Source organism: Podarcis melisellensis (assembly GCF_964234715.1).
Source record: "Podarcis melisellensis genome assembly, chromosome: 5".
Lineage (NCBI taxonomy): Eukaryota > Metazoa > Chordata > Lepidosauria > Squamata > Lacertidae > Podarcis > Podarcis melisellensis.
The window spans coordinates 5,501,078-5,528,341 of record NC_138537.1 but is presented as its reverse complement, the minus strand read 5'-3'; the positions used below and the strand labels follow the sequence as shown (position 1 = coordinate 5,528,341).

Genomic DNA, 27,264 nt, shown 5'->3' with positions numbered 1-27,264 from the left:
GGTGATTCCAGGTTCAAAACTCCCTCCCCAGGGAAGCAAGTATTTTTTCAGCAACCCTTAAGAATTTCTTGGTTTGCTCAATGCTGGTTGCTTGTTTGTGATGAGATTTCTATATAGTAATGAGATTCAGGTACTGAGCAATCGCAGCCCAACCGAGTAGCTAGGAGTGTGCTTGCTCTTTAAAGCTGGATTAGCAACGGATCCCTAACAATGCAGAGCAGGATCACTGGTGGAATGTATGCATCACATGGACCATGGGTATAGCCAGTATATTTGCTGGGGGGACAATAAATAAATTGGTTGGTGTTTTAAGGTAGCTTTCACCTAACAAGTTTTGGGCTGCAACTCTTATCAGCCCCAGCCAGCATTAACTTCACGTATATGCTAATAGAATCTGAACTGGTGGCGAACGACCAGAAAAAGAGTTCCTGGGGTCAGTGTGTGCGAAAAAGGCAAATTCCATGTGCAGGATTATTAGGAAAGGAAATGAGAACAAAACTGCCGGTATCATTATGTTAAACAGACCCATGGCGCTGTGTCACAGAATGCTGTCCATCTAGTCATGCAATTAAGTGAGAGGGGAGGCGGTTGCAAACAAAAAGAACTGGAATGCTCCTAAGATTTATCTTGCCAGCAGATTTTTTTTAAACCCTAACAAGCTGTGGTCTGCACTGCAAGGGCAGCAAACGCTGCAGAAGACGTGGGAGCCCAGTTTTTGAATTCAAGGCAGCTCAAGTCCCAGATTTTGTTACGAGCCGGAACAGATGCGGGTTAATAACCGGGAGGTTCCATTTCCGTGCGCTACTAACCATTCCTCTTATTTGGCACTCTGTGCCAGAGCTTGAGTTATTATTGTTTTTAGAAAATGCATAGCTTGCCTACGCTCAAAGATCTGAAAAGAGAGGGGGGGGAACCCGGGGCAGTTTTGCACAGGCGAGAGGGAGAAAATACCCCAAGGGCATGCTGGGACGTGTAGTTCATTCGGCCAGCAATGCATGCTGGAAGCCTTGCAGCTCGTCGACGCAGATGCATGATGGGAACAGTAGTTTTCTAGGCTACAAAGGTAGTGCACGGGGGTTTTTTTGTGTGTGTTTTGCACCGGGAACAACGGGGTTTTGCCATTGGTCGTGGCTGCATCGTGTGCTTCGGACCTTCCTTTGGGTTGGCTGGAGAGAGGAGATCTCCGCTGCGATCTGGCTGAAAGGTGGGACCGGGGATGATGGATGCAGAGCGCGCTGTGCAAGGGGCGAAAGGGGTTGCTTGCTTGCTTGCACGACCATGCACGCCTGCATGCAGAGTTGCTTTGCCATGGGAAGAGAACAAGAGGGGCTTTGTTTGCTAGGGCAAGGGGAGGAAGCGGAAGCTGGTGTGTGGCCGAGGTAGGGCTGCCCCGGGCATGGCTTTTCCTGGGGTGAGATGGATTCCTGGCGTGCTAGAATTCGCTGCCATCCAGAAATGGAGGTGGCCATTTGCTTGAAGGGCGCTAAAAGGGGGTGCGCAATCGGCCGCGATCGGGCATGGCACCTAGCGAGCCTCCATGTTCCGAGGCACTGTACCTGTGACTCACAGGTGCCGGGCGCGCAAAACAGGGGAGGCCCGGCTTGCTGGGCAGATCCTGAAAGGCTGGGGTGGACAGGCCTTCGGTGTGGTCCTGGGTGGGGGTTTCTGCTTGGAATGGCGATGCAGTGCAACACAGAACAAGGCGCCTGGGCTTTTTAGTTGTTGTGGAAAATACCATCCTGCCCTGAAGTGGGTTGCTGCCTTCCTCTCTCTTTTTTTCCTGATTAAAGTTCAGCCTGTTGCACAGCAGCTGAAAGCACAGATTTAGAAGATGGGGCTGGGGAATGGCATGCATATAGATGCATTATGCTGGCTTGGGGTGTTGCACTCCCTGGGAAACCATGGAGCACACCGGGCTCCCAACCTAACCTGCCTTGCAGGGTTGCGGTGAGGGTGAAATGGGGAAGGGGAGAATCAAGTAGACCGCCATGGGATCCCTGGAGGAAAGGTAGGATAGGAACGTAATGAAGAAATAGCATGGATCTGCGGTGAGAAAGATGGGGATCGGGGCTAGATCAACCGTGAAGCAAAATAAGCAGCAATTTAAAGCCTCCTACATAAATGGAAAAAAATGGCGTAATAAAAAGAATAATTATTATTTAATTTTTTATACCCCACCCATCCATATACACACATGATAATAATAATAATAGATAATAATAATAATAATAATAGATAATAATAATTAATAGATATTAATGGTATACATTAATCTTGGAAATACAACAAAATTAGAATCTGACAACTGGCAAAGCGCCACTCGGTCCATTGAAGCTCACGTTTGTTGGTTGCGTCGGCTGAATTAGACATATACAGAGGCATCAACATCTTTTAAAGCGCTTAGGGCCTCTAAAGGTCTCAATCTGGCCCTGAGGGCGGTAGGCTGACACGTCCACCGTTGTGGCCCTGTGTGTGTTTGTGGGGGACAAGGGACACGAGGTGTCGCTGGCTTTTGATGGCACGAAAGAACATGGTGTTGGCGATGCAACATCAATGTTGGTCGCGGTGAGTCTGGGGTTGCTGAGGGCGAAGATGCTCTTCTGAGGTCACTTTTTGGGGGTCGGTTGTGTCTGAGGATGCCTGCAGTCGCATCCACACACCGTACATTTAAAGTGCAAGACTCCCCCCCCACACAAAAAAAGAAACCTGGGAACTGTAGTTTGCCCCCTCACAAGTGCCAGCACCTTCTCCAACCTACGGTTCCCAGGATTCTTTGGCATAGGCAAGTCATGTGCTTTAAATGTGGTGTGGGTGTGAAGAGACCTGAATGGGTTTTCTGTGGGGGCTGTTGTGAGCATTTCATCATTCCTGGCATTGTGTGGGGAAGAAGTGTGAGCAGGGTTGTCTTGGTGATGAAGGGAGCGGCCTCTTCCAACTGCCTCCACACGAGAAGGGCAGCACACTGTTTGTTTTTGCTTATTGTACAACATTTACCGTATTTTTTGCTCTATAAGACTCACTTTTTCCCCTTCTAAAAAGTAAGGGGAAATGTGTGTGCGTCTTATGGAGCAAATGCAGGCTGTGCAGCTATCCCAGAAGCCAGAACAGCAAGAGGGATTGCTGCTTTCACTGCACAGCAATCCCTCTTGCTGTTCTGGCTTCTGAGATTCAGAATATTTTTTTTCTTGTTTTCCTCCTCCAAAAACTAGGCGCTTCTTGTGGTCTAGTGTGTCTTATAGAGCGAAAAATACGGTATATACCGCTTTACCTGACAGAAAACCCCTAAGCGATTTGCAAAGAGCAATCCAAAATATTCATTTAAAATACAATTATTATCGTTATTATTATTATCTGACGGGGGGTTGCTCCGGCTACTCAAGGCAGCTTCCGACAAATAATAAAACCACAGTAAAACGTCAGATATTAGAAACTTCCCTATACAGGCCTGCCTTCAGATGTCCTCTAAAAGGCAGGTAGTTGTTTAATAAGAATAAAAGGTCTCAATATAAAATAATAAAATATAAATAAACATTGCTGTTTAAAAATAATCCTAGGTAAATGAAAAGGTAGCATTCCTTTTTGAACACCTGATACATTTGTGCCGAGTCATGCAACAGCAAAAACAGAATTCTGGGAGCTGTAGTTTGTTAATGGTGCTGTTAGGAGGCCCCTATTCCCCCCATGGAACTACAGTTTCCAGAGTGATTTAACAACCAGCCCTTCTTCCCAGGGAACTCTGGGAATTGTAGCGCCCCCAAGGAGAGGACGGTCTCCTTGCAACTCTCTGGGCTTTTAACAAACTACGGTTCCCAAGATTCTTTGGGGGAAGCTATGATGGTTTAAAGCACAATACTGCCATATATCTATAGTGCCGATGGGGCTCGTTGCAAATAAATGGGGGAAATGTTCATTTATTTTGCCATATCTCCCTTTCCTGTTCTGGCAATGCTGGCATCACCATCGCCATCTCAGCCAGGGCCAACCTCATAAGCACAGCGAATTATATTTATATCGGGGGCAGAAATTTGGAGTTTCCGGTTGCAGAGTTTTGATTCTGTTTGCTTTGCATGAAAGGCCCGGAAAAGCTCATTGTTTCTCACTCAGCTCCTCACTGTATAGGGCTGTGGTTCCCAACGTGGGGCGCACACCCCACAGGGCGGCAATTTGATTTTTAAGGGAGGCAATTCGAGAATGAGTTTAGACCAAGTTAATGGCCTTTTCTTGCCAACAAAGGTTCGTATAGTTAAAGCTATGGTTTTCCCAGTAGTGATGTATGGAAGTGAGAGCTGGACCATAAAGAAGGCTGATCGCCGAAGAATTGATGCTTTTGAATTATGGTGCTGGAGGAGACTCTTGAGAGTCCCATGGACTGCAAGAAGAACAAACCTCTCCATACTGAAGGAAATCACCCCTGAGTGCTCACTGGAAGGACAGATTGTGAAGCTGAGGCTCCAGTACTTTGGCCACCTCATGAGAAGAGAAGACTCCCTGGAAAAGACCCTGATGTTGGGAAAGATGGAGGGCACAAGGAGAAGGGGACGGCAGAGGACGAGATGGTTGGATAGTGTTTTCGATGTTACCAGCATGAGTTTGACCAAACTGCGGGAGGCAGTGGAGGACAGAGGTGCCTGGCGTTCTCTGGTCCATGGGGTCACGAAGAGTCGGACACGACTAAACGACTAAACAACAACAACAAAATGGCCTTTTAGGCTTCCTCCGCGTGAATAGGAGTTCCCTTTTTGAATAATAAGAATTATATGTCACGGGGGGGGGAGGGCATCAGGATTTTAGAGGTGCTCAGGTGGGACACGGCCAAAAAAAAGTTGGGAATCACTAGTATCGAGTCTGGTTTTCCCCATGCAAACTGATTCCTTTCTCTTTACCTCCTCCCCTCCCCGATTTGTATAGACCCAGCTTGTGGGTTCTTTAGGACGTATCCGGGGTTTCTGAATGAAGACTATTGCAGGTAAAAGGGACGGAAACAGAGAGCAGGCATGGTAAGTGACTTAACGTTCATTTCACGCTAGGGGGAGCAGGAGTCTGATTTTTCTTGGCTCCCTATAGGGTAAGGAGAGCATTAGCTTCTGCTATTTTAGAGCATCTCTGGACTTGGTCCATAGACAGCGCAAAGTCATTCCCAAATGACGTTGCAGTTCTCTTCTCTAACATTCCTCCTCTAATGGACTCCCAAAAGTTTCACGGTCCCTGCAGGTGCTTCTGGGAAGCCCACAAGTAAGTTGTGAGGGCAACAGCCCTCTCTTGCTCTCTGCCTCTTGAATCTTTTATGCAAAGGTAAACTGCCTTTGAAGCTGGAGGCTCCTTTTGGCTGTCATGCCTAACCAGCCCAGGGATCTGATCAGTCCTGTTTCAAAGCTAGTGGCCATCCCCAGTGAGTTCTGTAAGTTAACTATGCCTTGCATGAAGAAGTCTTTCCTTTTATCCGACTCAAAACCTCTTGCCCAGTCCATTCTGTGATCCCAAGCTCTTGTATTAGAAAGGAGCCTCTTTCTGGGGGCCTACAGGACCACCTCTCCTGGTATGCCCCACGGAGGACCTTAAGGTCCATAAACAGCAACACCCTAGAGGTCCCGGGCCCTAAGGAAGTCAGATTAGCCTCAACCAGAGCCAGGGCCTTTTCAGCACTGGCTCCAGCCTGGTGGAACGCTCTGTCTCATGAGACCAGGGCCCCGCGGGATCTGCAGGGCCTGTAAGACAGAGTTCTTCTACCTGGCCTTTGGCTTGGAATCAACTTGATCCCCTCCCCCTCTTTCCTTTTTCCTTCTGTGATAGAACTCCTATTCGGGGACTTCCCTGGCTTTTTTCTGGCCCACGTAGGACCAGTCTGGATAGTTGGCCTTGGTGAAGATTTGACGTTTTCATCCCCAAAAAGTTTTTGATTTGCGTTCCTACTGAAATGAGGCTGCATTTTAATGTTCTATTTTAATCTTGCTTTTAAGTTGTATTTTAATCAATTTTATACTTGGTGTTAGCCGCCCTGAGCCCAGTCTTGGCTAGGGCGGGCGGGGTATAAATAATTTTATCATTATTATTATTATTATTATTATTATTATTATCTTCTTTGCTTTCTCTCCTCTCCCACCACCCTTTCTTTTCTGACAGCGTGTATCTTTATAACTGTGGTTCCTTTCTCTCCTTTCTAATATGGTTGCAGGTTTAAATTGGAGTCCTGCAGCTTCTGACATTGATGCAAATATTTGCTGTTTCATAGAAGATGCTGGGAGACCGGGAGCCGTCGGATCTCAAGGGAGATCTTTACAAGGACCTTGCATTTCCGGCTAATGACGACTCTCTCTTTTTTAACTACTCGACTCCTCTGGCTCATTTCAGGGGGGAGATTTGTTGGCTGAGACCTCAGGTATGTTTTGGCTCCTCCACACGCCCTATTTATTGTGCTTTCGTGATGATTTGTGCTCAGGGCAGTTAAACGCAGTCCCACTTTCAATACTGTTTGCATCTGCCAAGGTTTTGGAGTAGCCAAACTGCTTCACTTCCAACTAGTGCATGTGCTGTAACTTCCCACTGAAATCAAGTAACTTTTCATACCACAAATGTCCTGGTTTATCCTTTGACCCGTTCCACATCTCTAAGCACTCGATTGTTTAGTGTGGCAACGCCTGCACATTGGAACTCCCTGCCTCTTGAGATCAAGCAAGCAGGCTCCTTCACTGAGGCGTTCCCAAAGTAAAGGAAGGATTGAACTTTGATTAATAAGAATACACACAGAGGCTTGAAACAGCAAGACTATGGGAAGGGTGCGTATGATAGTCTCTCTCTGTGTCTCCAGCCCCCCCTTGGCCCAGGTTGTTTTATTCACAAAAGAACTTTTTTACAGAGTGTTCGTAAGAACCAATCAGATTTCTTCTGAGCATTTCAACAAACCCCACGTGGGGAAGTTAGACTACCAAAACTAATTAAGCACAGGGTAAACAAAGAACAGAACTACAAAGAAGTATATTTGCCAACCCCTGAGGTCATAAACAAGCAATAAACATGATAAGAAGGATGGCCAGGAGGACAGCGATCATTATCACCTTCATGTGAAACCTGTTTCCTCGCCCTAAGATTAACATCCTAGGATTAACATATCAGAAAGGCTACTTCAAAGAAACTTGCCCACTGTCTTTGATGACCCAGGATGCCTGCCTGGCTGTGTACGTGACTTGTGAAGAAAGAGAAATGGAACAGAGATGCAGAGGTGTTAGTTGATCAAGAATCATATCAAAATAGTTCAAACCCAGTCAGCGCAATGCTTTCATTGCTGACACAGATGGCTTACTCTATATTTGTTATAATTCCTCATAGCAATCCCACCTGATCGCTACATTCACTGTACTCTTTTTGGTGCCTGCAAATAAGATTCTTGTTTAGACAAGCCTACCCATTTGCTTAGTAAGTTGAGATAATTTTAATCTGTTTTAGTATTTTAACTTTTGTATGTTTTGAACCATGGCTGTGATTCCCCCCCCCCAATTTTATTGTTTTATATTTTTGAGGGTTTTTTTACTGTCAAGTGGTGTGTATTTTTTTTAATTAAATGACTAAATAAAATACATGCAAAACCCACCAGCCTACAGAGACCCTTTGACTGATGTGGGTTTTTTTTAAAGCAAAATCCTAGTCACTAGTGAGTAGCGGAACAAATAACAAATTTACCGTATTTTTCGCTCTATAAGACACACTTTTCCCCTCCTAAAAAGTAAGGGGAAATGTGTGTGCGTCTTATGGCGTGAATGCAGGCTGTGCAGCTATCGCTGAAGCTAGAACAGCAAGAGGGATCGCTGCTGTTCTGGCTTCTGGGATTCAGAATATTTTTTTTTTCTTCTTGTTTTCCTCCTCCAAAAACTAGATGCATCTTGTGGTCTGGTATGTCTTATAGAACGAAAAGTATGATAAGTTGTTGGTTTTTTTTTTTTTATTAAAAAAATCATCCCAGGATGAGGACAAGAGTGAGGCTCTTAAGAGCAGCCATGGTGGATTATTGACTTCATAAAATCATAGAATCTGCAATGTGTCGGGAATTCAAGCCGATATGGGCTTGAAACTGGCAACAATCCCATGCACCCGGCTTGATTCCCCATTGACCTCCCTGGCTGCATTCCCCAGCAAGCGCAGGCAAAGTCTCGATAGGCGATTCTTCTCAAACGTGGGAAGAACACACACCCTCTTTCCTGCCCCCTGGCAGGGGAAAGAGATAGACAGAAACGTATTTACATGCCTTTATTTCTGTCTTTGCAGCGTTACAAAAAACATGACTGCTCTCTTCAAACTCCAGCAGTGTAATAACAAACACTTCCTGTACCTTCTGGACAGGAACAAACGGAAGAGCTCATATTACACTCTGAACTAATTCCGGTGCTTCGCACTGTGAATTGACTGTCCCTCTGTTTCCCACGGGCAGTCCCAACATTACCATCATGTTTACTTTTCAAGCTAGCAATTTGCAGCAGCATTGCATCCATATCGTAACACAATGAACTGGGTTTCCCAGCTGGCCTGAGCCACATCAACCCAATCTAGGCATTTTGGTACTCCATGTGGTCAGGCGGAGTGGGAACAAGGATGCAAGTCTGTTTGTCCTTGCCAATGTGGAGGGTCAGCTTCTGAAACAGGGAGCCTTTCCAACTGGGGGGGGGAGGGGGAGGATGCTTCCCAGGTGATTTAGAAATCATGTGAGGAGCCTCCATGGGTACAGCTGGTGTTTTCCTCCAATTGTGGTTTTTTTGGGGGGGTTGTTAACACACTCACCCCTCCTTCATGCCATTCTAATTGTGCAAATAGAATCCCAGATCAACCTCATTCCTGCTCCCATACTTCAAGTGAAAAGTTTGCAAAACCACCTTTTATTTTTAACAGGGCACTCCTGTCTTTATGCAGACATACCTTACTATAAAAAAAAATTCAGGCACATTTGAAAAACAGTGGGGAAGCTGTACTAGGAAATGCAGGTTTGTGTTTTATGGGGCAAGTGGAGGTTATGTTGGTGCGAAACAATCGGCTCCTGTCTTAGCTGGTGGAAACTTACAGTGCCATTTGTTTCTCTCCCCAGAACTTGCTTCTCCATTCTTAAAACCTTAGGTTTATTTTCCACCTTTGTGCACAGCATCTGAGGGTTGATTTATGACCCATGACAGCAGCTGCCCATTTATAGATAATGAGCACCTGTATGATCACAGCATTCCAGATTTTTCCAGAGCAGTGACTTGTTACACAGTTGCCTCATGCTTAATTTGAGGAAAACATGTTGCTTAACTACAAAAAAAACCAGCCCAAATTAATAATAAAATAATAAATTTACTTACATGATCTGACTAATTCTGCAGCTTTTCAAAATAGGTAGCAAGTGAATCGGGTGGGGAGCACTGGCTTAGTCACAAATGAACAGAACATGCAATAGAATTATAGAATGGTAGAGTTCGAAGGGACCCTGGGGTTCATCTAGTCCAACCCCAGGCAGTTGCAGGAATCTCTACTACAGCATTCGTGACAGGTGGCCATCCAGCTTCTGCTTAAAAACCTCCAAGGAATAGAACCAATCTGTTCTGTAAAACCACTCAAAGCAGAATCCCAGAGCCTTTCTGTTTAATCCTGAAATACAGTTGGCTCTATAAAAAGTTAGCAGTAAACTTGTACTCTTTCTTTCTCCCCACCAGGAGATTTGTTCTACACCTCGATTATTTTCCGACAATCAATATGAGTGGCAGGTCAAGCAAGGGATGCTGGGAGACTGCTGGTTCCTGTGTGCCTGTGCCGCTCTACAGAAGAGTAAATACTTGTTGGCCAAGGTACGGGACAGTGCTGCTCCTTAGATTGGGAGAGGATCCATGTTCTTACGGTCTGGTTCTCTGCAGATGCTTTGAACTACAACTCCCACCAGCCCCAGCCAACATGATGAATGGTCAGGAATGATGGGAGTTTCAGTCCAAAACACTTGGAGGACAACAAATTGCGGATGTTTGACTCACTGTTTTGGCACCAGGAAGCCTAGCTTGGCACAGTGCCTCCGAAACGTAAAGGTGCATTTTACTGCATTATTTTTATTTGATTTTATTTATTAATGTCACAATACAAATATGAAATTTTTACATAGTAATACATATATTATATTTATAAAGTCACACTTTTCACATTCCATTGTGTACCAACATCTAGCCATTTCTTATTTGCTTCATATTTCTTGCCCTGTGTCTTCCCTCCACCACTGCGTGACTTCCTTCTTATTATTTTAAAACTTTATTATTCTGATTGTATTTTTGTATCTTAATAATTAAGCATACATTCTTATATATCTGTTTAGCTTAACTTTGTGAAATCAGTCTATACATATCATCAATAAATTCTTGTTGGAGCTTCTTTCTATTTCTTCTGTATTTTGTATTTTGTATTTTCTTTTTTCTTTTTTTCTATCTTTTTTCATCATTTTTGTAATCTTTTTTGAAATCTTAATAAATATCATTTTTAAAAAAAAGAGATTTTGATTAGATTGCATTCTAATTGTTGCCGTCATTTTTGCTAATTCAGTCATGTTGCCCATCTTTCATTGATGGTACTTCTACTTTTAGTGCATTATTATTACCTGCTTGATTCAAAACAGGTCCTTTAAATCACTCCAAATCTCACCGCTGGTTCCCAGTCAGATTAAACTTACCATATTTTTTGCTCTCTAAGACTCACATTTTCCCTCCTAAAAAGTAAGGGGAAATGTGTGTGCATCTTATGGAGCGAATGCAGGCTGCGCAGCTATCCCAGAAGCCAGAACAGCAAGAGGGATTGCTGCTTTCACTGTGCAGCGATCCCTCTTGCTGTTCTGGCTTCTGAGATTCAGAATATTTTTTTTCTTGTTTTCCTCCTCCAAAAACTAGGTATGTCTTATGGTCCGGTGCGTCTTATAGAGCGAAAAATACGGTGAGCATATTAAGCAGAAGTTTCTATTTAGGAAATGAGAGGAAGAATGAATACGGATGTCTGGCCAAGGTGTGTTTGGAAGAGTAGAGAAGGGGCCATAAGTTACCAAAACACTGCCCTGCTCATTGTGCCATTTCCCCAGGTTGCACATATGCTTTTAAGATTTTTTCCTGTAGCCATAAGGACTAGAATCTTGCTATGTTTTAAGAAGGCAGGAAGGAAAGGAGTCTTCGGGCGCCTGCACCCTCAAGCGGCAAGCCCACAGACGAGGAATGCAAAAGCCTTTGCCTGTTCCTGTTGCCTCTGACTTGCTCTTGTTTTGTTTTCGCAGGTGATACCTCCAGGTCAGCCCAGCTGGAGAGATGAGAAATACAGAGGCTGTTTCACTTGCCGGGTCTGGCAATTTGGGCACTGGGTGGAGGTGACCATAGACGACCGCCTGCCTTGCCTGGGGGGCAAACTCTGCTTCTCGCAGTGCCAGACAGAAGATGTGTTTTGGCTCCCTCTCCTGGAAAAGGCCTATGCCAAGTATGTGTGGAGGGACTTGCCCTGGAGGGGATTGCAAACCGTGTGCCCGGCTGCACAGATTCACGCAGCAATTTTCAAGCAAGCCTTGGTTGCGCTGAGTGTTCCTTTTGTGTGTGATCTTCCACACATGGAAGTGGTCCAAAGAACCCTGAAGGGGCATAAACATTTGAAAGCTTGCCTGGCTTCATTACTTTGACACTGGGAATTAATACAAAATGAAAGGATTTCCCTGATAATTCCCTAAGGGCAAACGGCTCATCTTTTAGGACTGACAGTCCATTGTGTTGCCTTGTTCCTCTTTGGACAGAACCAAGGAACAGGCCAAACATTTGGCCTCTAGGGGCTCAAAAGGTCTCCTTAACTTCTGGGAGAGAAATGAGCCCAGAAATACCAGGAACTTAATTATTGGATGACAGTTCCTATTGTGACTTACCTGTTACTCTTTTTTTTTTTAAAATACATTTTTATTAATGTTTAACATATTAATTCCAACATTCATACTGCATAACGTCTCACCCTATACAATATTTTTGGACTTCTGTCAACGCCTCTGATGATTTTCCATTATTTATCACATATTATACATTTCTTAATTTCATATTGCCTTTAATATCCTTAACTAATAATTCTCCTCATTGCCTTTTTTGCTATATTTCAAATAATTCACCTTACAAAACTTCTTGTAAAGACTTACCTGCTACTCTTGATGGGGTTCTCCCAGTGGATAAAATCAAGAAAAATTATGCCCTGTACAGTTTTAAAACAAGCCACTGTTGAATTATGGGTTGTGGAATTGGCTTGTTAAACTGACCAGGGTTTGTGATGAAACAGCACTCCTGGTTGACACTCAACAAGAAGCTAAGATTAGAAGGAACTGAAAGGAAATGCTGGCCTAGTCCCTCTCCCAGCAGCATGGGAGTCACTTGGGTGGGGAGTGTTAGACCCAAGGCCTGGCTCAGCCTCATTCCCATTCCTGTATGCAGCACTAAACCATGGTTTAGTGTTACATGCAAACGTGGCCCGTGTGTCCTTTGCAGTCCTTGTTTTCTTTTCCAGAATTGCCCTTAGCTGTGCTTTCTGCATAGTGAGGACTCTGAATTTGTGGAAAAGTTAGTTACCTATTCAGATTTTTCTAAACAAAAATATTTTCAGCAGGATTCTAAATGCTTTCCAAATCTGGTGCACTTATTTTTCTTCCTTACAAAAATAGGTGTGGATGACATAGTGTTTTCCATTCATGTGGATAATTTTGGCTGCTGGTGCCCAATGTATCAGAGTTGCCTGGTCTTGCAAAACACATCCGAAAGCTTCTAGCCACCCAAAATATTTAGTAGGCTTGACTCGCCTCAATAGTTCTGATACATTCGCCACTAACTGATGCCCTAGTGGATTTCCCAAGGATTGGCAGGGACTTTACATATTTTCACCAACTTCAGCTTTCTTTTGAAGTATACTGGTATGATGTCCTGGAGTTTTTGTGTTTTCTCTCTCTAGGGTGCATGGATCTTACGAACAGCTGTGGGCAGGCCAGGTTGCTGACGCTCTCGTGGATCTGACAGGAGGCCTAGCGGAGAGGTGGTCCCTAAAAGACCCAGGCCGGAGCACAGAAAGGGAGAGGGCAGGCAAAGTTTTGGAGAAGGCGGTATTTAGGAGACTGATGAACTTGAAAGAGAAATGCGTGATGAGCTGCTCCGTCTTCAGCTCACGGCAAGGTAAACATGGAGCTCTTTAAAGCCTGTTCAGTCTCAGAATTTAGCTGGGCAAGAAGCCTGTGGATTTCCAGGCTGCTTTCTGAAATGTGTCTGTTGTAAGCGGTCTTCATTTTCAAGGTTTTGACAATCATACCCTTGTATTTCATTGCTGAGGTGCAGTTAGCATTCAAAATCATAATCTAAAACACAGTACAGTGGTACCTTGGGTTAAGAACTTAATTCATTCTGGAGGTCCGTTCTTAACCTGAAACTGTTCTTAACCTGAAGCACCACTTTAACTAATGGGGCCTCCCACTGCTGCCGGAGCACCATTTCTGTTCTCATCCTGAAGCAAAGTTCTTAACCCAAGGTACTATTTCTGGGTTACCAGAGTCTGTAACCTGAAGCGTATGTAACATGAAGGTACCACTGTACAGTAACCAAAACCATTAGCGATACAGTTATCCCAGTATAGTTACTCTGGCTGCACTGAAGTTTTCTGCAAATAAATAGACCTTGAATTGATGCCTGGAGAATGATAATAGGAAGGGGGTTCCATAAACTGGGAGCTGCCATTGCAAAGAGATGATGTTTGCATGTCTGTGGGGCATTTCTTCCCCTCTCCCCGGGGGTGAAACGAACGCTGCTCATTTTTTAAACCCTCCGCTTGCCTTCTCCGCCTGCCCAGGTACCAGCGAACTGGGGGAGTTCCACGCCTTCATCGTTGTCGACATGCAAGACCTCTCCAAAGTGTCCCGGAAGGAGATCATCCTGCTGCGGATCCGTAACCCCTGGGGGAGGCGTTGCTGGAAAGGGCCCTGGAGGGAGGGGTGAGTGGCCGTTCCACATGCCAGTTTCTTAAGGATGCCCCTGTGATGTGCTTTTGTCCCTGCGTGGGCCTGCATCAGATGCCATTTGCAAACGCCATAAATGCTTCTTCAGGTCTGCCCTCAAACCAGGAAGCGAGTTGCTTATATCGGTTCGGCATACATTGGCAGTGGTGGCAGAACTCTTAATTGCCCCATTCGCAGCCCAGTTCCCTTCTTTGAAGGGCTGTAAAGGGGGACATTGACAGCTGGTTGAGGCTGGTAGGGCAGCATGCAGGGAGCCCAACCCTAGGTGGCGCTAGAGCCCATTGACAGGCAGAACCAGCTCATTCTAGTTCCGCCCCCATCCCTTCCGAGCCCTACAAGGGCAACATGGAGGCTAAGGAGGAGGAAGCTGACAACCAGGGCCACTTTGGTGTAGTGGTTAAGAGCGGTGGACTCGTAATCTGGTGAACCGGGTTCAATTCCCCTCTCCTCCACTTGCAGCTGCTGGGTGACCTTGGGCCAGTCACCTTCTTTGAAGTCTCTCATCCCCACTCACCTCACAGAGGGTTTGTTGGGGGGAGGGAGGGAAAAGGAGAATGTTAGCCGCTTTGAGACTCCTTCGGGTAGTGATAAAGCGGGATATCAAATCCAAATCCAAACCTTCTGGACTGCTTGGAAGTAAGGAGGCAGGCAAGTGGGGGCTGGCTGAGGTTGGTAGGGCAGTGCGCCCCAATGGTAAGAGGGTTATATTTTTGCTAACATGCTCGCCAAGGAGAAGACAGGAAATGTAGACCTACCTTTACTGCTTGTTACTGGCCTGTGTGCCGACAACCATTCTCGTCTTTCTGCTTCTGCGCCAATGAAGCATGGCAACTTTTTGCTCTTTCTGTCGGGCCAAACCAGACGTAGAGTGGGAGATGCCCAGATAGGCTGCCTCTCAGGAAGGTGTCCAGGTGAGGAGGACTTGTGGACAAGACAAACTTTCAGACGGCATACCTTGTCTTCTATACACCTCTTAAAACCACAGGAGCCGTAGTTCTCTGTTTCACCCGGAAGCCCAACTTGCCAGCCCGGTTGGCATTCAGCATCCTTGGGCAGATGCCTGGGGACCAGTGGTCTGGCAGGAGCCAACACTGTGCTTGCCCTGGCCTCTCTCTTGTGGGATGTCATGGAGGAGCCATTTTAATTTCCCTTCCCCAGTGCCCTGGATGTAGCATTGGTCCTGGGGCATTGTGGGAAATTAAAATGGCAGCTTCCATATTAATTTCCCACTGTGCCTCAGAGTAACATTGCAGGGCTAGTTGAGGGGAAATTTCTATTTTGCTGTAGGGACTTAACCTTTTGTATTTCGTTAAAAGTACCGTGTCCAGTGTTTCCCAGGTTTGGGTCTCCAGCTGTTTTGGGACTACAATTCCCATCATCCCTGACCACTGGTCTTGCTAGCTGGGGATGATGGGAGCTGTAGTCCAAAAACAGCTGGAGGACCCAAGTTTGGGAAACACTGAACAACATTGTGAATAATGATAATAGTACTACTACTACTAATAATAAATGTATCTATTATTACATTTATACCCCAACTTTCCTCCAAGGAGCTCAAGGTAGCATGCATACCTCTCCCCCTCTCCATTTTATCTTCACAACAACCCTATCAGGTAGATAAGGCTGAGACTGAGTGACTAGCCCAAAGTCACCCAGTGAGCCGGGCAGGGATTTGAACCCTGGTCTCCCAGGTCCTTGTCTGGCACTCTATCCCCCACGCTGACATTCATTTTTCTCCTTGTTGCCTCCTGTTCTTCAGTGGTCCAGGATGGAGCCAACTGGACCCTGTGGTTGCTGCAGAGCTGTTGTCCCAGATCCAGGAAGGAGAATTTTGGGTCGAAGAGGAGGAGTTCTTTGTGGAATTTGATGAGATCATAACCGGGTACCCAATTACTGAAGAAGGACAGCTTCAGAGCCTTTACACCGGTAGGACGCAAGGAAAGCGATGTGGTCTCCCCTTGACCCCAAACGCTGCTCTGGCTCAGTGATGCGATGTGTGCATACCGTATTTTTTGCTCTATAAGACGCACTTTTCTCCTCCTAAAAAGTAAGGGGAAATGTGTATGCGTCTTATGGAGCGAGTGCAGGCTGCGCAGCTATTGCTGAAGCCAGGAGAGCAAGAGGGATCGCTTTCTCCTCCTCTAAAACTAGATGCATCTTATGGTCGGGTGTGTCTTATAGAGCGAAAAATACGGTATTTTTTCCATCTCTCCCCACAGACAGAGTGCTGAGCCACACGCAGAAGCTGTACGGGTCCTGGGTGAGGGGCCAGTCCGCAGGCGGTTGCCGCAACAACAGCACCTTCCCCACGAACCCCAAGTTCTGGCTGAGGGTCTTTGAGCAGAGCGAGGTGTGCATTGCCCTCCTGCAGAAACACCGCAAGCACAGCACCGACTGGGCGGGCAGGATCCGCAACTGGCCCCGCTTAGTGGAAGCAGATCCTGCTTTAAACGATGGCATCCGAGGCAAAAATTACCATGCGGTGGGGCTCCACATATGGAAGGTAACAAGCAGCATGGGTGGGGATCTGGGCCGCCTCCTTATACAGAATGTTTCTTTTTTAAAAATACAATTATTTAGTTTTTCAGTTTAAAGTTTTACAGTCAATTATCCAACAACCAACAGAAAGACAAGATTCTCCTGAAATTCCCTCTTCCCCTTTGTGGGTCCTTTTGTTAACCTTTCCTCCTGCATCTTTTATAATAATCCAAAGCTTTTACATCTCCATTATATCCAAAATTCAAAATTAAACTACAAGTGTTATTCCAATTCTACTAATGAGTTTAGCTGTTTACAATGGTTTTTAAGATAAATTATAATTCCCCCCCCCATTCCTTGTTGAAATTTTGGTCTTCCTGATTTCTGATTCCAAAAAAATGTTCAGTAACTGGAACACTCACATTCAGCAACTAAGCCATTCAAGATCCAAGGTACGACTGTAGTTTTATCTTGTGAACTGCCCTGAAATGCATGGATGGTGGGCGGTATACAAATTTAATAAATAACAATACTATTGAGATTAAAGCAGGTTCTAAGGTCAGATTATGGGGGCTTTCTTTGTATACATTGGGGTGGGTTCCTGGGGGAAAGCATGAACAGCTCTGTCCAGGGGACGTGAATGCTTTGTGTCCTGCTTTGTGTATGCCTTGACCACTTGTAAGGCTTTGTAAGACCTCTGCAGCACTGCCATTGATTTTCCACCCTCCAGGTCGAAAAGAAACAGTTCAGCCTCCCAAAGACGCTCTCTGCTCCTCCACTTTCCAGCACCGTTTGCCACTCCTACAACCGAGAGGTGCACCTGCACTGTGACCTCCCTCCTGGTTATTACCTGGTCATCCCCAGCACCTTCCTGAACGATGCTGAGGGCAACTTCCTGCTTCGGGTCTTCTCCAGCGGAAGAATCTCCCTCAGGTGCATCCAGAAGAAAGGAAATGCAACGTGGGGGGGGGGAGGGTGGTATATGAGTCCATCTAGCTCAGTTTTGCCAACTCTGGCTGGCAGCATCTCTCCGCAATTTCAGGCACAAGTTCTGTCCTGGAGATGCTGAGGGTTGGGAAGCGGGTCCTGTGCCACCGAGCTTGGCAGTTGGTGTGAAACTTAGCTGCATCTTGAGATTTCCCACCCCGTGATTTAAAGAATGTCGGACACTGTTACTGCAAGTGCTATATCATAGAATTGTAGAGTTGGAAGGGACCCCAGGGGACATCTAGTCAAACCCCAGCAATGCAGGAATCTCAACTAGTTCGTACATGACAGCCATCCAACCTCTACTTAAAATCCTCCAGGGATGAAGAGTCCATTACTTAAGGTAGACTGTTTCACTGTCAAGCAGCTCTTAATGTCAAAAAGTCCTTCCTGAGGTTTAGTTGGAATCTCCTTTCCTGTAACCTGAATCCATTGGTTCGAGTCCTACCTGCCAGAGCAGGAGAAAATAAGCTTGCTCCATCTTCTGTGTGACAGATACTTGAAGAGGGCGATCACATCTCCTCTCAGTTTCCTCTTTCCCAGGTTGAACATGCCCAACTCCCCCAACAAGAGGACAGACTTTCTGCCGGTAGGAGCTGTTTGACAGTGGAACCAACTCCTTCAGCAGTTTATGGACTCTCCTTCACTTGAGGTTTTCAAACTACCGCATTTTTCACTCTATAAGACACACCAGACCACAAGACGCACCTAGTATTTGGAGGAGGAAAACAAGAAAAAAAAAATTCTGAATCTCAGAAGCCAGAACAGCAAGAGGGATCGCTGCGCAGTGAAAGCAGCAATCCCTCTTGCTGTTCTGGCTTCTGGGATAGCTGCGCAGCCTGCATTCGCTCCATAAGATGCACACACATTTCCCCTTACTTTTTAGGAGGGAAAAAGTGAGTCTTATAGAGCAAAAAATACGGTAGAGGTTAGATGGCCATCCATCATGGATTCTTCAGCTGTGATTCCTGCATTGCAGGAGGTTGAACTAAAGGCTCTTGGGGTCCCTTCCGACTCTACAGTTCTATGAAAAGCCACTAAGAGGTTCCAAGAGAACCAGGAGGTGGTCCATGCCCCACTACAGGTCATCAACCAGTGCGGTTCCCCCTCCAAAATCAGATCTTAAGCCAGGTTGGCGTGGGCAGGAGCAGGATATAAATTTATTTTAGAGAAGCATAACATGTCCAGATGAATCTCAATTTAAGGGATCACATGTGGGTTTGGTGACCCAGGTTCTTCTTCTTCTTTGGCGATCCCTTGTAGCTGAGTAAGATTGTCTTCCATAAACATGGTTTTTAACAGTGAGTCCGTAAGTGACTGTGGAGGCCAATTCTGGATCCACACGTCCTTCCACAGTGGGGACATTGGTTTCTGGGTGGGAGTTGATCACGGTGTGGATTTGCCAAGCGTGCCTTCCTCTTAGCACGTTTCTCCCTTGCGTCCTGAGTTTGAGCATCTTCAAAGCCCATGACTGTTTGGTAAAGGCTGTTCTCCAACTGGAGCGCTTGCAGGCCAGTGTTTCCCAGTTGTCGGTGTTTATACTGCATTTTTTTAGATTTGCCTTGAGAGAGTCTTTCAACCTCTTGTTGTCCACCAGCATTACGCTTTCCATTTTCTGACCAATGGGGGTTGAACTTTTAACGCAGAACCACCATGATGGGTACTGTGGTCTAGAAGTGCCCTTTGTTAACCCCACCTCTCTCTCTTCTCTCCCCCATCTCTTCTCTTTGCCCTCCTCGCCTTGCCTTTGTAGTGAGATAAAACTCCCGTCGCCCGACAACGCCATCCGCGAAGAGCTCCCAGGGGGCGAGTGGGACACAGCCCGGCTGGAGGGCTGCTGGAGGAAAGGGCAGAACGCCGGCGGCAGCCGCAACTTCCCTTCCTTCCACACCAACCCCTGCTTCCCTTTCTCCGTCCCCACAGGCGTGGGGCAGAGCAGCATCAAGATTGCCCTCCGCCAGCACTGCCCAGATAACAAGTGCCGCCCAATAGGGTTTCACATCTTCCAGGTAGGAAACCTCTGTTGAATGGTTTCTTTAAATGTAAAGGTTCATCATTGTTCCACCCGATGTGTATGTCTTTAAGGGGCCAGAGCAAGGTAACGAGACCCAGCTTTACAGCTGTGAAACATAGCAGGTGCTGCTGAGTTGTATTGATTAAGGTGTGTCAGCAATTGGGTGTAGTATATAAGGAGCAGCACCTAGCTCTCCCTTTACCCTGGGGGATGGGTTGGTGGTTGGGTCTGGTTTGTTGTTGATGTATTTAGTGTAAATGGAGTTTTTGTTTTTCTTATTAAAACCTTGTTACAGATAGGTAGCTGTGTTGGTCTGCCATAGTCAAAGCAAAAAAATTCCTTCCAGTAGCACCTTAAAGACCAACTAAGTTAGTTCTTGGTATGAGCTTTCGTGTGCATGCACACTTCTTCAGATACAAGTTAAAACAGTACAATGCATCATCAGAGATCTACAACCTCTCCTGGACAATGACAGTTCTCTTTCTCTAGCTCTGGGAGGAAGACCTTTCATTGCCTACAGACAGCCACCCAATCTTAAACAACTCCTAACCCACAATAATACTACAACCAGACTTAACACGGACACTGGCACCAGAGCCTGCAATAAACCCAGATGCCAACTTTGTTGCCACATACACCCGGACAACACCATTACTGGCCCCAACAACATCACACATACCATCTCGGGACTATTTAATTGCTCATCGTCTAACATTGTGTATGCCATCAAATGCCAACAGTGTCCTTCAGCTCTCTATATTGGACAAACAGGCCAAACCTTACGCCAAAGAATAAACGGAAATAAATCTGACATCAGGAATCACAAGGCAGAGAAACCAGTAGGAGAACACTTCAATCTCCCAGGACATTCTATACAAGATCTCAAAGTAGCTGTTTTACTACAAAGGAATTTCAGAAATAGACTGGAAAGAGAAGCTGCTGAATTACAACTTATTACCAAACTTAAAACCATGGAGAGACCTGGTCTGAACAAAGACATTGGATTCTTATCTCATTATACATGACAAAGCCATTTTTCACCTTCTCGCCCCTTGCTTTTTCCTGTAAGACCTATTGCAGTCGTTAAGAGTCGTCAACAGGCTCATCACAGCTATCTGCCAATCACCCATTCCTACCACCCTTCTGAGTAATACCCCTCCCCACCTTCTCACTATATAGAAGGGTCTGGTAACTTCTGTTTCAGTGTATCTGAAGAAGTGTGCATGCACACGAAAGCTCATACCAAGAACTAACTTAGTTGGTCTTTAAGGTGCTACTGGAAGGAATGTTTTTATTAAAACCTTGTTTAAGTTATTTTTGAGTCCCTTTTTAATGCATGGTCTCCCCAGCAAGCTCTCTGCAGCGCTACCATACTGCAAATAGCCAACAACCTCAAGGACCTACTCTCCCCATATGAACTGACCGGGCCCTGAATTCATCTTCTGAGGCCCTTCTTCATGTGCCTCCTTCACCTGAGGTCCAGGTGGTGGCAACACAAGAACAGGCCTTTTCTGCCATGGCTAACCATGATTAAGAACCCACACCATGGTTGGAGCTTCCATAAGTACAACCGATAAACCATGGTTTGGAACTGCTTCTCTCTCTGCTTCTGTGACTCTGTCTTTGTTTGTCTTTCTCTCTCTCTCCTATCTTCTTGGGACTGTCCCTTATCAGTTCAATTCCTTCCTGAGGCAGACCAGTAGCCTCAAATGTGGTTTATCAGCCATCTTTGAATTTGGGCATAAAAGCAAAACTGCGGTTAGCGCAAGCTGTGACTTGCAAACCCCTTCAAACCCCGGTTTCAGATGCTGGTTTCTTGGCCTGAAACAAACCATGGTTTGTGGGCAGACTTCGGGTTTGTGTTAAAATTGAGCCCGGCCATTGACTTAAGGGAGTCGATACCTGAGGGTCACAGCCTTCTTAACAGCCTGCAATCCTTTTTAGGTCCCCAGCGACAACAACAACGTGAAAATGCCTTCGTCTTCCTTCCTGCATTTGGAGCCGGTCGTTAGTTGTGTGCCCCATTGCTACTCGCAGGAAGTCAGCCAGCTGTGCCGCCTCTCTTCAGGGAATTACGCCATTGTTCCTTCTACGTATTTGCCAGATACAGAAGGCAGCTTCACGGTGATCGTAGCTACCAAAATAGACAGGTAAAGCCATGCTTGCTTCTGCTAGATCAGTGTTCCCGAACCGGTTGCCTCCCAGATGTTTGGAACGATCAACTCCCATCAGCTCCAGCACGATGAGAGTTGGAGTGTCAAAATATCTGGAGAGCAACAGGTTCAGAATACAGTGGTACCTTGGTTCTCGAACGGCTTAGTTGTCGAACAAATCAGCTCCTGAATGCCGCAAACCCGGAAGTGTGTGTTTCTGCGGCTTCCGATTGAGTGCAAGAAGCTCCTCCAGCCAATTGGAAGCCATGCCTTGGTTTTTGAACAGTTTCAGGAGTCGAACAGACTCCCAGAACGGATTAAGTTTGAGAACCAAGGTACACTGTACATGGAAGTCTTTGCAAAACAGGATTGGGCACCTGCCTTGCCTTGTCTCCCCCCATTTTGGCTGGGGAGTTCTGTTCCTTGAGAGTCCTGTTCCAGGAACTGATCCACACTACAAATAGAAAACAATTTTTCACTCCTAGGTTTTTAAAAGTAATTTTAATAACATAACAAAATGCACAAAATATCACGTACACCAATAAACAATCCATAGTAATAAATAATAAAAACATAATACCATATTTTTCTGTGTATAAGACGCCTCCATGTATAAGACACCCCCTATTTTGGGGGACTCCAAATTAAGAAAGCACCCCTCAGCACTACCCGTGGATAAGATGAACTCCAATTTTAAACCTAATTTTTGGTAAAAAAAACCCCCTAGTCTTATACACGGAAAAATATGGTATATTTGACTTCCTTTAAGCAATATCTTATTTTGAAATGTGTTCTCTCATTCTTATTTATGTTTATATTTAACTGCCACATTTTGTAGTTGACCTCCTTTGTAATGTTTTATTTTGAAATCTGTGCGCTCTGGCTTCCGTCATGGTGTTTTGTTGCGCTAGAAGTCCTGCTGGCCACATGATCCGGAAAGCTGTCTGTGGACAAACGCCGGCTCCCTCGACCTGAAAGCGAGATGAGCGCCACACCCCATAGTCGCCTTTGACTGGACTTAACCATCCAGAGCTCCTTTACCTTTACCTTACCTATTTTGAAATCTTTAAGATAATATTTTATTGATGCCAATGGTCCAGTGTAAGCAATGTAAAAAATAGATAAATATTTCCCATTCTCAACAGAAATTGCCATTTGTAGCTCATGTTTTCACCAGCCCCTCTAATGGCAAAGTTGGGTGGTGAGTGTTGGCAAGGTGTGAAGCAAAAGAAGCAGCAGCAAAAATTGGCTCCTTCAGGATATCTCTGAAGCTGTTGGTGAATGATGTAGGACTCGCCCCACATTGTATTTTGCAATAGTAATATCTTTTTTTGCACAGGAAGAGCATTCGGAGCAAGGAGACCTTGGGGCAAAGGCTGCAAGAGGCAAGTGGCATTTTTAAAAATCAGTTTATATCAAATTAATTGTGTTTTTAATTGCAATTCTCAGCTTGGCACAAGAGGCAGTTGCTTAGATGGTATGAGTTTTAATTCAGCAACATCTGGAGAACCACAAATCCCTCATCCCTGCTTTAAAAGCATTAACATCCCTTCCAGTTGTGCTCTTATAGCTTTTGTTGCCTACGTGCATAGATTTCTCATAACAATAAAAAGGCTTTTAAAATCACTCCTGAAAATAGCCATTTAAATAAGTTGCCAGCGGTCGTGATTTATGAGTTGGATGAGCAAGGCAGAGAGTAGCCAGGTGTAACATCCGAAGGGGGTGGGTGGCGAAGAGGTTTTTCAAAGCCTTGCTGGCCTTAGAACAACTCTGTGAGGTAGGTCAGTGTTATTATATGGCAGATGTGTTACTCAGAGCCAGGCAGCCAAATCTCCACTCCTGTGTGGACAGTTTTTACTTGGCTTGTTTTTAAATCACCATGGAGAAGCCTTAGCAGAGCCAAGAAACACAGACCTAGAATATCCCTTTTAAAGTTTATTACTACAGAGCAACCTTCGTAATTTTCCAAACACGCTTGTGCAGGCCAGAATGTTTGTGGGGTCAGTTGAGTGCAAGTTAGACACACAAACAAATTCAAAAGTAGTTCCTTAATGCCACACACTGTTTCTCTAGAGTCGTACGTGCTACGGTTGTCTCCCGCTTGGACTACTGCGATGTGACTCCATGTGGGGCTACCTTTGAAGGTGCCTCAGAAATCACAACTAATCCAGAATGCGGTTGCCAGACTGGTGACTGGGAGTGGGCGCCAGGACCACATAACACCAGCTCCCAGTACATTTCTGAGCACAATTCAAAGTGTTGGTGCTGACCTTTAAAGCCCCAAACGGCCTCAGTCCAGTATATCTGAAGGAGCGTCTCCACCCCCATCGTTCAGCCCGGACACTGAGGTCCAGCTCCAAGGGCCTTCTGGCGATTCCCTTACTGAGAGAAGTGAGGTTACAGGAAAGCAGGCAGAGGGCCTTCTCGGTGGTGGCGCCCTCCCATCAGATGGGAGATAAATAACTACGCAACTTGTAGAAGACATTTAAATGCAACCCTGTGTTGAAAAGTGTTTTATTATGCTTTTATATGTGTTGGAAGCCACCCAGAGTGGCTGGAGCAACCCAGCCGGATGGGCGGAATATAAATATTAAGCACTCCCCAACTCCTAACATTATAAATCTAGCATCAACAAACAATGCAAGTCTTCCCCAAGACATATAACATGACTTGGATGATCAAGTCAGCTAAGTGGGCACACATCTTACCCCTCCCAGAGAGGTTTGGGATGTTATTGAATGATGTAGCCCTGGTAGCTGTGAACTCAGGTGTGTTGCTTCAAAGACAAGCTAAAATCTGCTTTAAAAGGCCCTTAGCACCTGATTCAGACTCCCACCCTAGAAGCACGCCCCTCTCTAACTAGCATCCGTGTACTGAAAGCCCTCTCTGGACATATCAGGAGGACTAGGCACTCTGCTTGTTTATAAGAGCGCAGCTTCTCTGAATTCCATGCCATTCGTGTCGGACCTCTTGACTGTGTGGATTTCCCCTTTGGACTCTTTCTTGAAGGTTTGGGGGGGGGAGCCCACAAAACAGCAGTTTCTGTTTTTGTTTCCAACAGTGTGCATGTTTGTTTTTCTTTCATTCTGCAGGTCTCCTTCAAAGCTGTGATGAAAATGTAATTTGGAATTGGCACACCCAGCAAAGGAGGAAGTGGCGGGCGCCTTGAGAAGGGCAACGCTGTTTTTTCTTTAACCTGACGGATGTTGGGCCCAACTGGGTTTTCCCCCCAGGCAGAGTCGCATCTGGTCCTCTTAGTCACCCTCTCTTTAAAATCAAACGGAACGAAATCTCACCTCCAATTCCTCTTCTGTTTGTTTCAAATACCCCCGTATGAACTGTGTCAAGATCCATGGACTTTGCTTGGTGTACTTCGTTCAGTGCCCTCTAAATATCGGCGGAAAGGCACCGCTGTGCATGTGCTGTGTTCAAATCTGTTCTGATTCTGTGCTGGTGAGACTTTTGCCCTGTATGTGTGTGTGTGTGTGTGTGTGTGTGTATGTGTGTGTGTTCATAGTGGAAGTCGGTTTCTCGGAGACCAAACCGTTAACCAAGTAAGCTTTGGAAACAGATAGAAGGGAAAGGAGGCCAGGAGGAAGCAGACAGGAAATGCTACCATCCTTTCAGGAAGGAAGTCTTTAAAAAGATGGTGATTGCAGCCAGCGATGCTTTCCACATATGCAAGACGCCACTCGCAGCTGGGTGCAGCGTCTTAGGTGCTTGACAATCCCCCCCACACACTGTATTGGCTGCCTCAAACAAGGTGTAAATGCAGGAGATGGCTTACATTATTTTATTTGAAGCAATTCTATCTTGCTCTCCATTAAAATGTGCAAGACAAAAAATAAAGCCAGATTTATATAGTAATAATTAATAATATATGGAACCAGTATCGCCTCGAGACAATAACCGTGAACGGGTCCAGTGAGTGAGCAGCCTGCCTGTCTCCACCTGTGAACAATTAACCGAAGGGTGAAAAAAATACATTTCTAAACCTATTTGTCTTCAGCCCACAAAGGCAGGTTGGCTGTTGGGCAGACTTGCTCAAAACTACTCGGGAAAACTATCCCCTTAGCAAACTTCTCATCATATCCCTTAGTGGCTTAGTCCTTCACGGTCAAGACTCCCCCCCAAAAAAATGAGTATCGCGTGGAGGGCGATAAGAGGACGGGACTCAGGAGGTATAACAGCTCTGTCTAAACTGGATTCCTCTCCCAGCTCCATAGAATAGAGTTGCATGGGTCACCTAGCCCAACCCCATGCTTCTGTTTCTGCGTCATTGGATTCCCATTCCTTTTTCTTGATTTCCCACTGCGCTCTTCCACTGCACTCCCAACGTTCATTTTTTTAGGCCCTCCACTTCCTGATTTCAGTGATTCCCTCCACTCGATCAGCACCACCTTGGCCAGGATCTGGTGAGGCATGAAGGAAAAACCTCCCAATAATCCTGGCTGGAATTTCCTGCCTTAGTTAGCCGCATAGGTGAGCCTTTTGGTGGGGCTGATCTTGCAGCAGCTGGGCTGCAGTTCCCCCAGAACGTCTTATTTATTTATTTAAGTTATTTAAACAGTTGTGCTTATCTGGTTGGGGAGATTCTAAGGAGCTTCTTTCAGGAGAATGTGATCTGGAGAAGCGAAAATAATCCCCTTTGTAATAAGGCGATGGTTTGAAATTGTTTGCGGGGAGGAAATTGCACGTGACGGATTTAAGAAGAGCTATAATTTTAAAATTATTAGTTGGGGAGTTATGCTTCTATAGTTCAAACTGATCTTTTTCCAGATTTCCTTGGAAAGCATTTCTTAAGTGAGATTTTAAAATATTGTATTTTTTTTTAATAAATGAGGTCGTCGGTGAAACGTCTTTTGAAAATAATATATTAAAATGTTAAATGGCATTCCGTTCACACGAGCTTTTTTGGTGAGTTGTGTTCTTTTATACTGTGGCGCTTTTTTATGGTGATGCTTTGCCGGTTGTGTGTGTGTGTGTTGAAAACGGTAAGGGAAATGGAAAATGGCCTCATTTTTCTCTGCTATAGACAACTCTTCCAGGCATCTCTGTTGCCCACTAGACTTTGCAACTGTCTACGTTTTCAATTTGTCAGCCCCATTTGGATACAGGAAATTGACAGGCCTGTACAGGAAACAGAATGAGGCATCTGAAAAAAATATTTCCTGCCTGGGAATGATTTTCTTTGTAGTGGCAATCACTCCCTATATCCCTTTTGTTGCTTTGCTCCAACATGCTACCACGGGAAATTAGAAAAAGCAGAGCAAGCTTGGAGACCAGGGAGTGCCTGTATATATTTGTATATATGTATGTGTGTATATGCAATCTCCTTTTCCTTCCGTGTTAGTGGGAAAGGGTGGGAAGATCCTGGAGGTAAGAGATGGTATCTCTCTTAAATGGATAACAAGGGTTGTCAATATGCACAGTACCCAGCCCTGCATGGTTTATTTCACACCTCCTGCAGTCATTGGTGTGGTCTGGTTATAACCATTTAGCTACAGAGAAATGCAAACACTTACATTCCAGGTTGCTGTCTACAAAATGACACAGGAAGCAGCATGGAATTAAGCGTGGCAGGTGTTCAAAACCTGGGCTATCATGGTATTTGTGATAAAGCAACAAAGAGTCTT

At 45.4% G+C, this 27,264-nt stretch overlaps 1 protein-coding gene across 6 annotated transcripts; it reads left to right on the top strand.

Annotated features, from left to right (window-relative positions):
• The first annotated feature begins 1,042 nt into the window (after window positions 1-1,042).
• On the top strand, window positions 1,043-26,536 carry CAPN10 (calpain 10). Of its 6 annotated transcripts, none has more exons than XM_081911014.1 (14): window positions 1,043-1,063; window positions 4,909-4,997; window positions 6,230-6,376; window positions 9,672-9,803; window positions 11,255-11,451; window positions 12,946-13,163; window positions 13,831-13,972; window positions 15,756-15,922; window positions 16,216-16,499; window positions 17,205-17,407; window positions 19,215-19,470; window positions 21,420-21,625; window positions 22,968-23,013; window positions 24,721-26,536. In XM_081911014.1, exons 2-14 carry the CDS (start codon window positions 4,995-4,997, stop codon window positions 24,748-24,750), a joined length of 2,031 nt encoding a protein of 676 aa, XP_081767140.1. In that variant the 5' UTR covers window positions 1,043-1,063; window positions 4,909-4,994; the 3' UTR covers window positions 24,751-26,536. The 6 variants fall into 6 exon arrangements, with proteins under 6 accessions (XP_081767140.1, XP_081767136.1, XP_081767141.1 ...); XM_081911010.1 differs by lacking the exon at window positions 1,043-1,063 and adding an exon at window positions 1,064-1,204; XM_081911015.1 differs by lacking the exon at window positions 1,043-1,063 and adding an exon at window positions 1,064-1,204 and having other exon boundaries at window positions 6,173-6,376.
• Window positions 26,537-27,264: the final 728 nt, after the last annotated feature.